This window comes from Leptodactylus fuscus, chromosome 3, assembly GCF_031893055.1.
Source record: "Leptodactylus fuscus isolate aLepFus1 chromosome 3, aLepFus1.hap2, whole genome shotgun sequence".
Classification (NCBI taxonomy): Eukaryota; Metazoa; Chordata; class Amphibia; order Anura; family Leptodactylidae; genus Leptodactylus; species Leptodactylus fuscus.
In genome coordinates this window covers 31,831,750-31,846,521 of record NC_134267.1, presented here as the reverse complement: position 1 = coordinate 31,846,521, position 14,772 = coordinate 31,831,750, and the positions used below count along the sequence as shown (strand labels likewise).

At 43.6% G+C, this 14,772-nt stretch overlaps 1 protein-coding gene across 1 annotated transcript in view; it reads left to right on the top strand.

Moving 5' to 3' along the window:
- The window catches only part of ESF1 (ESF1 nucleolar pre-rRNA processing protein), a 49,514-nt gene that overhangs the window by 1,474 nt on the left and 33,268 nt on the right, over window positions 1-14,772 (top strand). Inside the window, exons 2-9 of the mRNA XM_075267379.1 lie at window positions 546-1,153; window positions 3,184-3,527; window positions 6,024-6,137; window positions 7,608-7,708; window positions 8,580-8,732; window positions 11,273-11,387; window positions 11,473-11,620; window positions 13,094-13,255. Of these exons, the coding sequence (XP_075123480.1) occupies window positions 607-1,153; window positions 3,184-3,527; window positions 6,024-6,137; window positions 7,608-7,708; window positions 8,580-8,732; window positions 11,273-11,387; window positions 11,473-11,620; window positions 13,094-13,255 (1,684 nt within the window). The 5' untranslated portion in view covers window positions 546-606. The remainder of the gene's footprint in view (window positions 1-545; window positions 1,154-3,183; window positions 3,528-6,023; window positions 6,138-7,607; window positions 7,709-8,579; window positions 8,733-11,272; window positions 11,388-11,472; window positions 11,621-13,093; window positions 13,256-14,772) is intronic.

Genomic DNA, 14,772 nt, shown 5'->3' with positions numbered 1-14,772 from the left:
CACTTCAATGGGACTGCACGGAGTGAAAGAAGCAGCCCATTCATTTCTATGGGGAGCGCTCGTATCCCCGCTCCCATAGAAATGAATGGAGCTGCTTTAGACGCCGCTTATTCTGAACGTGTTTTACGTTCAGAATAAGCTAGCGTTTACTCAGTGTGAATTCACCCTAAGGCTGCGTTCACATGGATTTTTTTGGTCTGGAGGAATTTGAGTCAGTTTCCTGACCAAAAAACTCAGTGTGAACACAGCCTAAGAGTCTTAGTTTTATCTTGCAGCCAGGTGACATGTATCACCTGGTGTTACAGTTATCAAACCTTCACTGACATAGCATTTATCACCAGTGTAGTGTACCAGAAAGCCCCTGTAAAGGGGTGATCTACTTAGGACGTTCTCTCTGTTCATATGATTTATTGGACATATGATGATGCATATAGATAATGGTTGTCTTAACTGGTCTAACCCATAATTAAACACGCTGTAACCTGTTTTGTTATTAAATGAATGAATTATTCTTCCACTTATTTCTTTATTTTTTGTTATTTCAGGGTCTTCCTTCGTTTTTTTTTTTTTTTCTATTTCTTTGCTTGGCCCGATAATATTAATAAGATGGCCTCTAAACAAGGACTTACTTCTGACCAGCGCTTTAGTCGGGTCGCTAAAGACCCTAGATTCTGGGAGATGCCGGAAAAAGACAAGAAAATTAAGATTGATAAACGTTTCCGGGCCATGTTCCATGACAAAAAATTCAATCTTCAATATACAGTGGACAAACGGGGACGTCCCATGAACCACAACACCAGACAAGACCTGAAACGCTACTATGATCTTTCCGATTCTGATGAGGATGTGTTGCCTGATACCACTTTAGATACCAAAAAAGAGAAGAAGAAAGCTAAAGAGAAGAAAAAAGATGAGCCAAAAACTAAAGAAGCCGCAACAAAAATCACAAAGGAGAAAAAAGAAGCAGAAACCTCTGAGGAAATCAATACGAGCAAAGCTGGAAAAAAAGCGAAAGCTAAAGGGAATAATCTGCAAATAGACAATGAGAAAGCAACCAAGACTAAGGGGAAGCTTTCCACCAGTGCCCCTCCAAAAGGTGCTAAGAAAGCTGTAAAAGTGATGGAGCAAGAGGAAGAATCTGAGGACGAATCAGGTACACTGTGTATTCAAAGAATGTTTTTTGTCTTAAGGGTGCATGTACATGTGCAGATTTTGTTTAGGTTTTTTTATGTAGTTTTGAAGCCAAATCAGGTGTGGATCATATCATGTTTTGTTGAGTTCAATCCTGTCTTAAAACCTGCATTAAAAAACCTATGTGTGTAAATATACTCTACAGGAACATTAAATTATACCCTGTATCATGAGAGGACTGAGCTTAAAGGGATTCCATCATTCATCATAGTCATCAGTGACTTTTAACTAAGCATATATTTGTATGACCTTTAGAAAAGCTATTCCAGACATACCGTTTATGTACAGATCCTCCCAGCCGGTTTTGAATTAGACCGTTTTTATTGTTATGCTAATTATACAGCACTCCGAAAGTCTTTGTGATGTTCCCTGAGCACTACTTGTGTCATAAACCTTCCCTGGTTCTCACCTCCCCCTGGTATGTCTGGAATAGCCTTTCTAAAGGTTATGCAAATATATGCTTCGTTAAAAATCACTGTAGCCAATGACAGATTCCCCTTAACTCTTGGCACACACTGTTGCATCTTGTCCAGGAATTACAGGTTTCTGTAAGGGCTCGTTCACATCAGCATTGTCCTCTCCGTTCTGCAGGTTTCCGTTTCCTGCATTAAACAGAGCAGGATACGGAAACCTGCAGGAGACTTTCTCACCCATTCATTTGAATGGGTGAGAAAGCTGTCCGGCCGTGAGCAGCGGTGAGCGTTTTATGCTCTCCACCGCGAAACCGGGTTTTTTAATCCGGACACAGAGTCGGACATGCAGTACTCTGTGTCCGGATTAAAAATTCCGGTTTCGCGGCGGAGAGCATAAAACGCTCACGGCCGGACCCGGTCTGTGCTTTGCGTCTTCTGGCATGCAGAAGACGGAAAGCACAGAATGGAAGGCTGAACGCAGGTGTGAACCTAGCGTAAGAAGGTTATGGAAGGTGGGAAACACCCCCCCCAAAAAAATATACTCACCTGCCCCTGATGTCTCTCACCGCTATCCAGTCCAACAGAAGTCTTTGCTGCATGTGACCGAATCCAAACAGCAACCTAAGGAAAGGATATGGGATGTCACGTTACGTATGCGAGTGACTTCCCTTACTGATTGGCTTCAGTGGTCATGTGCTGCGAGCAGTTCAGCTGAAACATGCCCTTTAACTCACTGCGGCAGAATAAAATGTGCCAAAATTCTGGTGTAATTTGTGTAAAAAAACTGGAATATGTGTCCATACATCATGTTTATGAATAGTTATAGACACGTTCAGTGCTTTGTTTGACAAGGGGAATGGAGTTAGGACAGGGCTTAAAGGGGTTGTCCAGGAATTACAGTTTTCTGCAAGGAGGCCAGGGAAGGTGACATATATATAAAATACATACTTTCTATTCCCTGGTGCTCTGATGTCTCCCACTGCAGTGTGATCCAGCGGTGCCCCGGGCATGTTTTGGCTGAATTTCTCACAGCACATGACCACTGAAGCCAATCAGTAAGGAAAGTCACTCTTATACCTAACATGTGACATCCCGTGTCCTATCCTTAGGTTGCTGTTTGGCCTCGGTCACATGCAGCGAGGACTTCTGCTACACTGGACAGTGGTGAGAGACACCAGGGACAGGTGAATATGTTTGGTTTTTTTCCCACCTTCCACTGCCTCCTTGCAGAAACCTGTAATTCCTGGACAAGATGCAACAGTGTATGCCAAGAATGTACCAAGATTAAGATATTGATGACCTATCTGAGATACTCAGCAATCAGCATTGACCTCATGGCTTCATTTACTTGAAGTGGAACGCCCAATAAACAGACCATGAACATGACATCACATAACCTATGAAATGAAGAGGCATTTAAGCTTTGCTCTGTGGGGGTCCCAAAAGTTGGACCTCAGTTGATCTGATATCTACGGATTAGTCATCAATATTTTAGTCCAAGGAACCCCCTTTAATTTTGTGTAGCTGACATGTGTTCCAGAATTGTCTTTCTCATGGTGACTTTATTATGACTTTGTAGGGCTTGAAGATGAGAGTGATCCGGACAGCAATGATGAGATCAATTCTGAGGAAGACATGAGTGGAATGGACCTAGAGGAAGATGAGGAAAGTGATGGAGAAAGTGAGGGTGATGATTCTGAAGAAGAGGGGTCGGAAGAAGAAGAGGAGGAAGATGAAGAGGCTAGTTCCGAAGAAGATGAAGACAGTGACCAGGGCCCAGATCTGGCCAGAGGTAAAGGAAACATTGAAACAAGTTCTGAGGATGAAGATGATGACGATGATGAGCTGGATTTGCCAGGGAAACAAATGGAAATAGAGCATTCCTGGAGGGAAATGGACAAAGATGCGCCTCGTGGAGATGAGGTAACAATCAACACACCTTCAGCTTAGATATTTCATGATGAGCATTCTTATGAAATAACTTTTTACATGGATGTAGATGGATTTTCCCACCATGGTTATAAGATAAGATAAGCCATAAATATCAGATAGATGCAGGTCCTACCACTCCTGCCCACCTAGAGTGTGAGACAATGGAGAGGTGGCAGCATGTGTTCTGTTCTCTCCATTCACCTTGCGAGTTATAGAAGCAACCAAGTAGTCGTGTTCGGTCAATTCCTTAATGGCTGTAGAGGTGAATAGAGAGAGAGTTGCACTTTTGGATGTGGCAGCACCTTAAAGAGGACCTTTCACCACTTTTGGGCACATGCAGTGTTATATACTGCCAGAAAGCCGACAGTGCGCTGAATTCAGCGCACTGTCGGCTTTCCCGATCTGTGCCTGGTGTAAAGAGCTTACGGTGCCAATACTGTAGTGCTCTATGGTCAGAAGGGCGTTTCTGACCATTAGCCAGAGACGTCCTTCTGCCTCGCGGCGCCAATCGCGCTGTACTGTGGAGCGGGGAGGAACGCCCCCTCCTTCTCCTGATAATACTTGTCTATGGACGAGCTGTGTGAGCAGAGGGAGGGGACGTTCCTCCTCGCTCCACAGTACAGCGCGATAGGCGCCGCGAGGCAGAAGGACGTCTCTGGCTAATGGTCAGAAATGCCCTTCTGACCATAGAGCACTACGGTACCGGCACCGTAAGCTCTTTACACCGGGCACAGATCGGGAAAGCCGACAGTGCGCTGAATTCAGCGCACTGTCGGCTTTCTGGCAGTATATAACTCTGCATGTGCCCGGATATGGTGAAAGGTCCTCTTTAACCTCACAGGTCATGGGGTCCCCACTCTCCTAATAGGTGTTGGTTACAGAGATGGGACCTGCATCTAACACTATATTACATTATATCCTGTTTCTTGCTTATTTCACTGGGGAATACAGCACTGTGGGTATAGATCTGGCCACTAGGTGGCTGACACTAGGAGGAAGAAAAGCTGTTGGCTCCGCCTCATGGTCTATACCCTCTCACAGACAGTGTACTAAGCCAGTTTGAACCTAGTTTCTTAGGAGGTAGACACCACCTGACTCAGGTCTTTCTGTCTTGTTTGGTACGCGAGTCTTATGCTCCTGATGGCGGACACTCCTTGGCCACTTCCCCTGCGGGAGGATCTTCTTTCTCAAGGATCGCTATCCCACCCCACCTCAGATCAGCTGCGTGGCTGTTGAAGCTGAGATTCTGAGGCACAGCGGGCTTTTGGAGCCTGTTATCCAGACCATGCTCAAGGCCCGAAAACCTCAGTCAGCCAAGATCTACCATTGCACGTGGAAGACTTACGTCCACTGGTGTGCGAGTAACACGTGTCATCCGCTCTCCTTCCTGCTTCTTATGGTTCTGGCTTTCCTTCAGTCTGGTGTGGACCAAGGTCTTGGTCTTTCTTCTCTTAAGGGTCAGGTTTCTTCCCTTTCTATCCTCTTTCAGAAGAAACACTGGCCTTCCTCCCTCAGGTGATGACCGTCCTCAAGGGTGTGGCACACTGCGTCCCCCCTTATCAGCCACCTATCAGTCCTTGGGATCTTAACCTCGTCCTTGAGGTGCTTCGGGCTCCCCCTTTCGAGCCTCTGAGGGAGATTTCTCTTCGCCTTCTGTCCTGGAAGGTCACTTTCCTGGTGATCATTACTTCCATTCGCAGGGTCTCCAAGCTTGCTGCCCTGTCTCGGCAGTCCCCCATTTTGGTTCTCTACAGGGACAAAGTTGTCCTTCGTCCACCACCGTCTTTTCTTCCTAAGGTGGTTTCCTCCTTTCACATTAACGATGACATAGTCTTGCCAACCTTTGGTTCTGATCCCAAGCATCCTTGTGAACGTTCTCTTCACTGCCTGGATGTTGTTTGGGCGATTCGGGTCTACTTGTCGCTCACTGACCCTTTCCGGCTCTCTGGCGCTTTGTTTGTTCTCATGTCCCATCGCTTCAGTGGAGATTCTGTTGCTGAATTGTAGGCAAGGGCAGGACTCGGCCTTGTCGTTTCCTTCTATTGAAAACAATGGGAGGCAAATTGGGTGGTTTTTGGAGCAAATTTTGAGATTTGCTGCAAAAAAACTGCAATGTGAGCCCAGCCTTACATGCTGCCATATACAATATCTAGGCAAAAGTTGCATAGATAACATCTCCAGCAATGCACTGCCAGTAAAAGGCGATGTGAAAAAAAACCCAAGGTGCAACATGGTGGCTTAGTGGTTAGCACTGCAGCCTTCCATCGCTGGAGTCCTGAGTTTGAATCCCGCCAGAAACAACATCTGCAAGGAGTTTGTATGTTCTCCCCGTGTTTGTGTGGATTTCCTCCCATTCTTCAAAGACATACTGATAGGATAAAAAAAAGTACATTGTGGTCCCTATATGGAGCTCACAATCTATATTTGTAAAAAAAAAAAAAAAAAAAAATCATGAATTTACCACATATCACACATTTATCTTCATAGATAAGCAGGCGACTGGCTGTTTGCAACATGGATTGGGATCGGCTAAAAGCTAAGGACCTGCTGGCACTATTTACCTCCTTTAAACCGAAAGAGGGGATGGTGTATTCTGTAAAGGTAAGTCATTACTAAAGAAGATTTTTAGAACTAATGGATATACCTGAACTTACTCATCACTCCTGACATATATAATCATATATTTCTTTATAAAATTCATTAATGGGTGTTACCGGGTGGGTGGAGATCTGACACCGTCCAATCACTGCTGACACTGCTGACGCCCCTATGACAAAGAGACTAGTAACACCCATTTGTCAGTTTGTTTATAAACTTTCAGGAGGAATAACAAATGAACGACACAGCACAGAATGAGAAGGAGAGATGCTCGAGTTATTTAATGGGGGAGTACAAGTATGTAGGAATACAGACATGGCAGGAGAGCTGTTTATGCATGCCGTTTTGTTGCCATCCACTTGCCTCCATTTTTGCATATCTATTGAACAGATGATAAAAATGTGATGTGAATGACCTCTAAGAACAAGACATACTTTGCGTAGGTAAAATTCCTTAGCATGACCATGTGCTAATACACGTGAGAAACAGACTGAACATCTGGGTGCCATCCATGCTTTCCACAGATCCATACACTTTAATGAATAAATCAAACAGTAATAGGACATGCCCTGAGTTTTTGCAGCCAAGCCTCATGGCCCCTATCCATGAGCATCACAATCTGTATGGGGCCTTAAATGAGTGAATACATTCATTTTTATATAGCACCAGCATATACCACGGCGCTTTACAAACATAGTGTTTATGAACAGACTAAATGACGTTACAGGGTAATAATTCAGTGGATACAATAGGAGCCAAGACCTTACAATCTATGAATGGATCTGAGTCCTATCCATTTAAAACAAATGTGTAGCCCACAATCCAGAAATTAGTCTTGTGTATCAGGCCTTTTACAAACTGAAAAGTAAGCCATTTGTCCAGTTATCTGAGTGTGAGGCATGACAAACAGTATAAGTTCAGCTTTCTGATACTGTGTTATATATGTATATATATATATATATTTATATATTAAGTGTCTGATCACTGGTGGACCCTCAGCGGTCAAGAGAATGGGTATCTTCAAGTCTCCTGTGTGAATGGAGGAATTTCGTCCATGCAAAATTGCTTCACACGTCCCATAGACGGGAATACAGTAGTCGGTGGCTGTGTATGCCCGCTTTAGTGACACAGGGCACTCATAAGAGACTTATCCGCGGTGCACAGGGAAAACAATTTATATGTTGAATATAATTATTTGTTGATATGATATAGCAGCTATACATAATGCAGCAAGTCAGCCCATTGTATATATCTACATATATATATATATATATATATATATCTATCTATCTATCTATATATATATATATATATATATATATATATATATATATATATATATATATATATATATATATATATATATATATATATATATATGCACTTCTACAATATGTTCTCTGTATGTAAATGTCATTAATATATTTAGCTTTATATCTTTGTGTTAATTTACTGTACCACATGAATCTCCAGATTTACCCCTCAGAGTATGGAAAGGAAAGATTGAAGGAGGAAGAACTTCAGGGACCCAGAGAACTAAAGAGCTTTACAGAAGAAGTATTAGAAGATAAAGCGTAAGTGTTGTGAAAACGAGAAAACATATATAGTGTGCACGTGCGGAACCTAGGTCCTATTCAATTGTATGAGAGCTGGTCTGCAGTACCTGGTGTGGCCACTACACAGAGAACAGCGCTGTCTGCTTCCTGCTCCATTTTCTGTGAATCAGCTGCTGAGAACTGATCATTGGGTGGTGTTGTGTATCATTCCCCACAGATCTGATATTAGTGATCAATCTTTAGGATAAGTGATCAGGTTTTTTAGCCTGGAAGAGCCCTTTAGTAATTGCAGACTACTATGACACTTTTTGATCTTGTCTCTGCATACTGACATTTGGGTATCTATGGAAATCTTAGGTTGTTCAGTGTAAAGTACAATACATGTGGGTTCATTTTACATCCACATATGGTGGTAAGCAATTGGACAGATAACAGGGCAAATTAGAGACTTGCCCCTTCTGTTGTGGGCATGCTGTAGCAATACAAAGGACGAAATCTACACGTACTACATGGACTTTTTGCAGCGGATTTGCTTAAGATAAGATAAGATAATCCTTTAATAGTCCCGAAATGGGGAAATTTTTTAATTTTACTATCACCTTCCGATCCAGACCATTCTTGTATCTGCCCATCATGCCGCCACCCTAGGCTTCATGGATTGCTTGCTGTCTGTAACAACTGTACATATACCTGATAATGGTTTTCTCTTTCACTGCTTCAATTAATACGATTTTTACAATTGGTGTATCCCTATTGGGGAGGGGGGTAAGGCACATTCCTTTATTTGTAATGATGTACAGAGGCTGCTGTATACCCACAGTAACAAACCGTGCCCAGTCATGTGTACAGTAATAAGATGTTCTGTAACGTCTCCATTTCTCACCCGTAGGTTTTACAAAGAGAAGTTGCGTGAATACCAGTTTAACCGTCTAAGATACTACTATGCGGTGGTAGAGTGCGACTCCCCAGAGACCGCCAGTAAAATCTACGAGGATTGCGATGGACTGGAGTTCGAAAGTAGCTGTTCTTTTGTGGATCTTAGGTAAAGTGTAATGGAAATGAAGGGTTTAACCCATTGAACAGGTTGTACTGGATTAGAAAAGACGTTTTCTTTTTTCCAGAAACATTGCCACTTCTGTCCACAGGTTGTGGGTGGTGTTACAGCTCAGCTCCATTCGCTTCACTGGAGTTGAACTGCAATCTATGCAAACCATGAATAAACGGGGCAGGGGTTATGAAAAAGGCAGCCATGGACAAGCCCTTTAACTATAGTGTGTTGTGGGTTCCCATCAGGAGGGGCAGTTACTAGTTTGGTATATTCTCCTGCCCTTTTCTGACATCAGGCATGGTGTAATGAAACTGCAGGTAGATTCAATATTCTGATGTCTAGTGTGTTTTGTACATGGATCCTAAAACCTGTGCACTATGCTCCCTGGGTATCGGACATTTGCTTCAAAATTTGTCACAGTCAATTGCAGAGTTGAAAATTTGTATTGTTGGTTCATTGGAGAAAACTTCAATGTTCCGAACCGACTGCTCTGGAGGTCTTTATGTGGCAGAAGTCCCCGCCAAATGTGACCACTGAGGCCAATCAGCGGCCTAAGTAAAGGAAGCAGGACATCACTTGCAATGTCCTGCATCCTTTCCAAAACAAGGTTCCAGGAGAGCAGAAGCGGATCGCAGTGGGAGATACCAAAGTACCGTATTTTCCGGACTATAAGGCGCACATAAAAACCTACGATTTCCTCAGAAATCGTAAGTGCGCCTTATAGTCCGGTGCGCCTTATATATGGATGGAAGCGGCGGCAAAGTCTGCGTGCCGCTTCCATACATACATAAAAGGCACCGTAAGGGTGCATTCACACTACGGAACGCCGGCGTGTATCATAGCCGTACACGCCGGCGTTACAGCAGGGCTGCCGGACACTTCCTATTCATTTCTATGGGAGCCGGCATGCGAGCGCTCCCCATAGAAATGAATGGACAGACACTTCCCATTCATTTCTATGGGAGCCGGCATGCGAGCGTTCCCCATAGAAATGAATGGAAAAAAGCAGTCCATTCATTTCTATGGGGAGCGCTCGCATGCCGGCTCCCATAGAAATGAATGGGAAGTGTCCAGCAGCCCTGCTGTAACGCCGGCGTGTACGGCTGTGATACACGCTGGCGTTCCGTAGTGTGAATGCACCCTTAAAAGTTATATTAAACTACCCCCCCGTTTTAAAATAAAACCCTGAAACAGAATGTGAAACTTACTGAGCGGTGCAGGGCGGGCAGGCATTCAGGCCTCCTCTTCCTCCGATGTCCTGACCACTTCCTCCGGCGCTCGCGAACTGATAATGGCCTGGGCGCATGCGCAATATCATAATGCTTCTACTACGGCTACTGTGCATGCGCCCAGGCCATTATCAGTTAGCAAGCGCCGGAGGAGGAGGACGGAACATCGGAGGAAGAGGAGGCCTGAATGCCCGCCCACCCTGCACCGCTCGGTAAGTTTCACATTCTGTTTCAGGGTTTTATTTTAAAACGGGGGGGGGGGGGGGGGGGGGGGGGGGGGGTAGTTTAATATAACTTTTACGGTTGGGCTCTATTAGCATGATTTTGCTGATAGAGCCCCTCCTCGCCTGCCGAGCGCTTCCAATAGAAGCGGCTGGCACGGGGGGGGGGGGGTGTTAAGCGGCCGCTGGCAAAGTCTGCCTGCCACCGCTTTCAATAACATATAATGCGCACCGGACTGCGGCTTATAGTCCGGTGCGCCTTATATATGAACCGAGACGGACTATAAGGCGCTCATGGGCAATGCGCCTTATAGTCCAGTGCGCCTTATAGTCCGTAAAATACGGTAGGTGAATATGTGGTTTGTTTTTTTCTTTTTTTTTTTTTTTTTACCTTCCCCGTTTCCATGCAACAAAATGGGTTATCAGGGACAACCCCTTTAAGAGGCTCTGATCTCTTAATAATTCTGGCACACCATGGGATGAGAGGTCTCTAAAAAGTGGCGAACAGACCAGAATATGGTCAAATAGCTTTAAAAAAACAACAGCAGAAAACTGTTCCTTCCCAATGCCTGCAAGATTCTTTTCAGTTTGTCCTTGGGGCTTACTTTTAAGCGAACCTTATACCTGTATTTTTGATATTCAACCCCACAGTTAGGCTGGAGTACTGCTTAAAGGGATTTTCCAGGATAATTTTTTTTTTTTTTTTTTTTGCAAAGGGGCCAGGGAAGGTGAAAAAACCCAAACATACCATACTGTCCTGTCCCAGGTGCTCGGGTGTCTCCCACCTGAGGTCCGGTCCTGCTGCTCTGGGGTCTTGTTTTGGTGAAATCTCCGCCGCACGTTATGGCCAATCAGCGGCCTAAGGAAAGGACATAGGACATTACAAGTAGTCCTGCCTTGTGAACATACCTTTACAACGATTTTTTAGTAAAGGCTCCATTATAATGCAGGTCAACAGCCCTACAACCTGGTAGTGCAGGTTAAACATTGCAAATCCAAGTTCCCTATAAATGCTCAGCCTATGATCCCAAATTCAGACAGAAAGTAGGTTCTTATTTGGGCTTTTGTCTGTTCCTCCTCTCAGGTTCATCCCAGATGATGTTCAGTTTGACGATGAGCCCAAAGACTCTGCGATCGAGGTTGATCTCTCTGCTTATCAGCCACGAGTTTTCACATCTGCAGCGATGGTAACATCCAAGGTACGTCTGATTTTTACTCTTCCATAACTGTATTAGTGCGTGTGGATTGTAATATCAGCCTAAGAACGGTTTCACTTGTTTTTAGGTGGACTTGACGTGGGATGAAACTGATCAGGACCGAGTCACAACTTTAAATAGGAACTTCAGTAAAAATGAAATACTTGACATGGATTTTCAGGCTTATTTAGCATCCTCTAGTGAAGAAGAAGAGGAGGAAGAAGAGATTACTCCAGGTATATTCATCCAGTCCTTGTCTAGTTATGGTAAAGGAGAGCCATTAAAAGAACATCTACAATAGATATCATAATCTGCATTAGGATGAGACATCACTGAATAGGCAATCTACATTATGTCTGAGTAATACCCAATATGTGTGAGCACCGATCAGCCATGGAATAAATGCCACTGACTATATGAGGACAATGGCATCTGTTAAAGGGGTTGCCCAGAAATAAGGCCTAATTCACACAACAGAGTGTGCAGGCTGATGCTCTCCCAATGGATTGTACGATGGACTGTTTTGTTCCAGTGAATACAGAGCAGGTCCTGTCCTATTCTGTGAATGAATATTTGCTGCACACATACACAGGTTTCTTGTGTTGAGAAAAGTGGTCGTTTATTGAAACAGTAATCCATAACAAGTGGATGCTTCAGGAGAATTACAAAGCCATTAAATGTAATAAACGATAAAGTGGAGATAAAGATCAAAACTGCTGCAACGTTTCCGCCATCAGATCTTCGTTCGGCTACATCAAGTATAGCATTTAGCCTTCACTCTTCCATCAGTCTCCGTTCTTTTTCAGAAGAAGAAGCTGCTGGGAACGGAGACTGATGGGAAAGTTAAGGCTAAATATTTGTTATGAATTCTTGTTTCACTAAATGACCACTTATCTCACCTCAAGATACCTGTATGTGTGCAGCAAATATTCATTTTCTGGACTCTGGGTTGGAGAACCCTTTATGTGTAGCACCACACCTCTCTAGAGTGTGCGGTACCAGCGCAATTTTCTCTATCCTGTTCTGTGTCATTGGAACAGAGCGATTCGAAAGCCTCCTCCCCTGAGGTGAGTACATTGTGGAGTGCACTTGGAGGACACTCAGATGTCATCAAGTGAATTCCACTGCAAAATTGGCCACCCCTTAGATGGTACACTTGGTCGTGTGCATGTGGCCTAAGTCATAAATATCTGATTGGTGCGGGGACCAAAGGTGGCAGCTCCGAGGATCAGCTGTACAGGGCCACTTCCGATGCCTATACTATACAAAGCACAGAGTTTGGAGCACTTGGCTCCTTGCCCTGTATAGTGGCCGGGCGTTGATTCTGCCACACCTCCTCCATTGACTTCAGTGGGAACTGAACGGCAGTACTGCTGCCCGAAAATTACACAGGGCATGGTTCATGCTTCTATATCCATGCAATACATTGTACTGGTGTTGGAAGTGGCCGCATAAAGCTGATCATTGGGGAGGGGGCCTGAGAGGTGGCCCCCACAATCAGATATATATGATCACTACTATGTAGCCTTAAAGGTCTGTTATGGAAGCCCAAATGACAGATTCCATATAGGAACCAAAAGAATTTGGACTTTGGATGACATTACTGAAGGAAAAAATATCATTAAATAATTCCTAGTGTTTTTTTTTTTTTGTTTTTTTTTTGTATGATAAAATTCAGTAAATCTAATAATTATTATTTCTTCATTTAGAAGCTGAAGTGTCCGCGAAACCCGAAGAGGCAAAGTCTAAAAAAGGCTCAAAAGATGATGACGAACAAATACAACGCTATAGAGAGCTGCTTAAAGGTATCCAGGAAAAGGAGAAGAAGCAGCAGGAAAAGGATATAGAAATGGAAGTAAAATGGGTGCCGGGTAAGTCATTTCTCATAAGGCGATATTCACACAACAGAATGCTAGCTCATGTGCTGTCTGTGATTTGTGAGAAAGTAGTGCGTGCACATTCACCTATTGAAAACAATGGATCCCTGAGAATTGTCTCAGTTATGTGCCCATGACCTTTGTGGTTTTTAGTGACTGCAAAAACTGATCCAAAGTCTGCAAAAAACAAGTCCGTATGTTATCCGCAATGACGGATCTGCAATCTGATCCCCTACACTTGTATCTGTGAGTCTGTGCCGCAGCTACAGACTAGACTAGAACCTGCACCATAACTTGCGGATAGGTTCTATGGCCCGGACAGTGATCAGTAACAACTACAGACTTGTGTATGAGGCCATAGATATGAATTGGTCCATATACTATCCACAATTGCAGACAATACACTGAACACAACTTCGGTCGTGTACATGGGGCCTTATTCAGGGCAATGCAGAAAATGGCCACTGGGAGTCACTATCTCCTAATGTGAGAGTGGAAGAAAGTCCTTGTCACCTGCACAGCTGGATCTAGCCATAGAATATATATAGTGCGGATCATGTAATTGTACAGCACGCTACACCGCAATAACCAGGAGCCTATTTTAGTGTTGCTTATTTTTGGGTTAGAAACTTGGGTCCACGTTTGTCACTGTGTTTGTGCCTCTGCTGCTTTTTACTCCATAATAATGTCTAACATGATGGAAAACATTAAACATTTGCTACAGAAAATACAGCAATTTTATTTGTTGTATTATTATAGTTTCATCATGTGGCCAAAATGACATATTTCCTACATTCTGGGGGCAACACGGGGGCTCATTGTTTAGCACTGGGTTGAGTCCTGGGTTCGAATCCCGCCAGAAACAACATCTGCAAGGAGTTTGTATGTTCTCTCCGTGCTTGTGTGGATTGTTTCCCATTCTACAAAGACCTATTGATAGGAGAAAAAAATGTAATTAATATTTACCAAATGTGAAGAATTCTTTAAAAAAATTCTGAAATGTAAATTTTAAATTCTGTGCAATATATTTTATTATTTTGTTCCATATCACCATAGCAGATCCGATCCTTATATATTAACATAGATAGTCCAACCTCAATCTCACCAGGGTGATCACGGCTACTACTGAGCATTTCAGTTTAGCTTTGTCCCTCTGCTAAAAAAAAAGACAGCCTTCCTTGCTTGTTAGTTTCTGTCTTCCAGTTCGGCATGTGCACTGCACATGGTCGCTATGTTGAAGAGTGTGGCACTTCAGAATGGACTCTGACGTAGTTACCTTGAAGTCAGTATTCACATAGATAAACTTGACACAACCACAGCGTATGCTTTAACACTTGACGTTCCTTGTTTTTCACTATAGCATACAAGGCAGATAGCCATCCATTATTAAAATACATATATTTACCCACCGCATGGAGCCACTGCACAGAGTATATAGCTAGGTCATGCACATCATACAACATTTCAGGATCTAGTACAATGGCCAGGCCCCTGCAAAGTTGTACAATGAA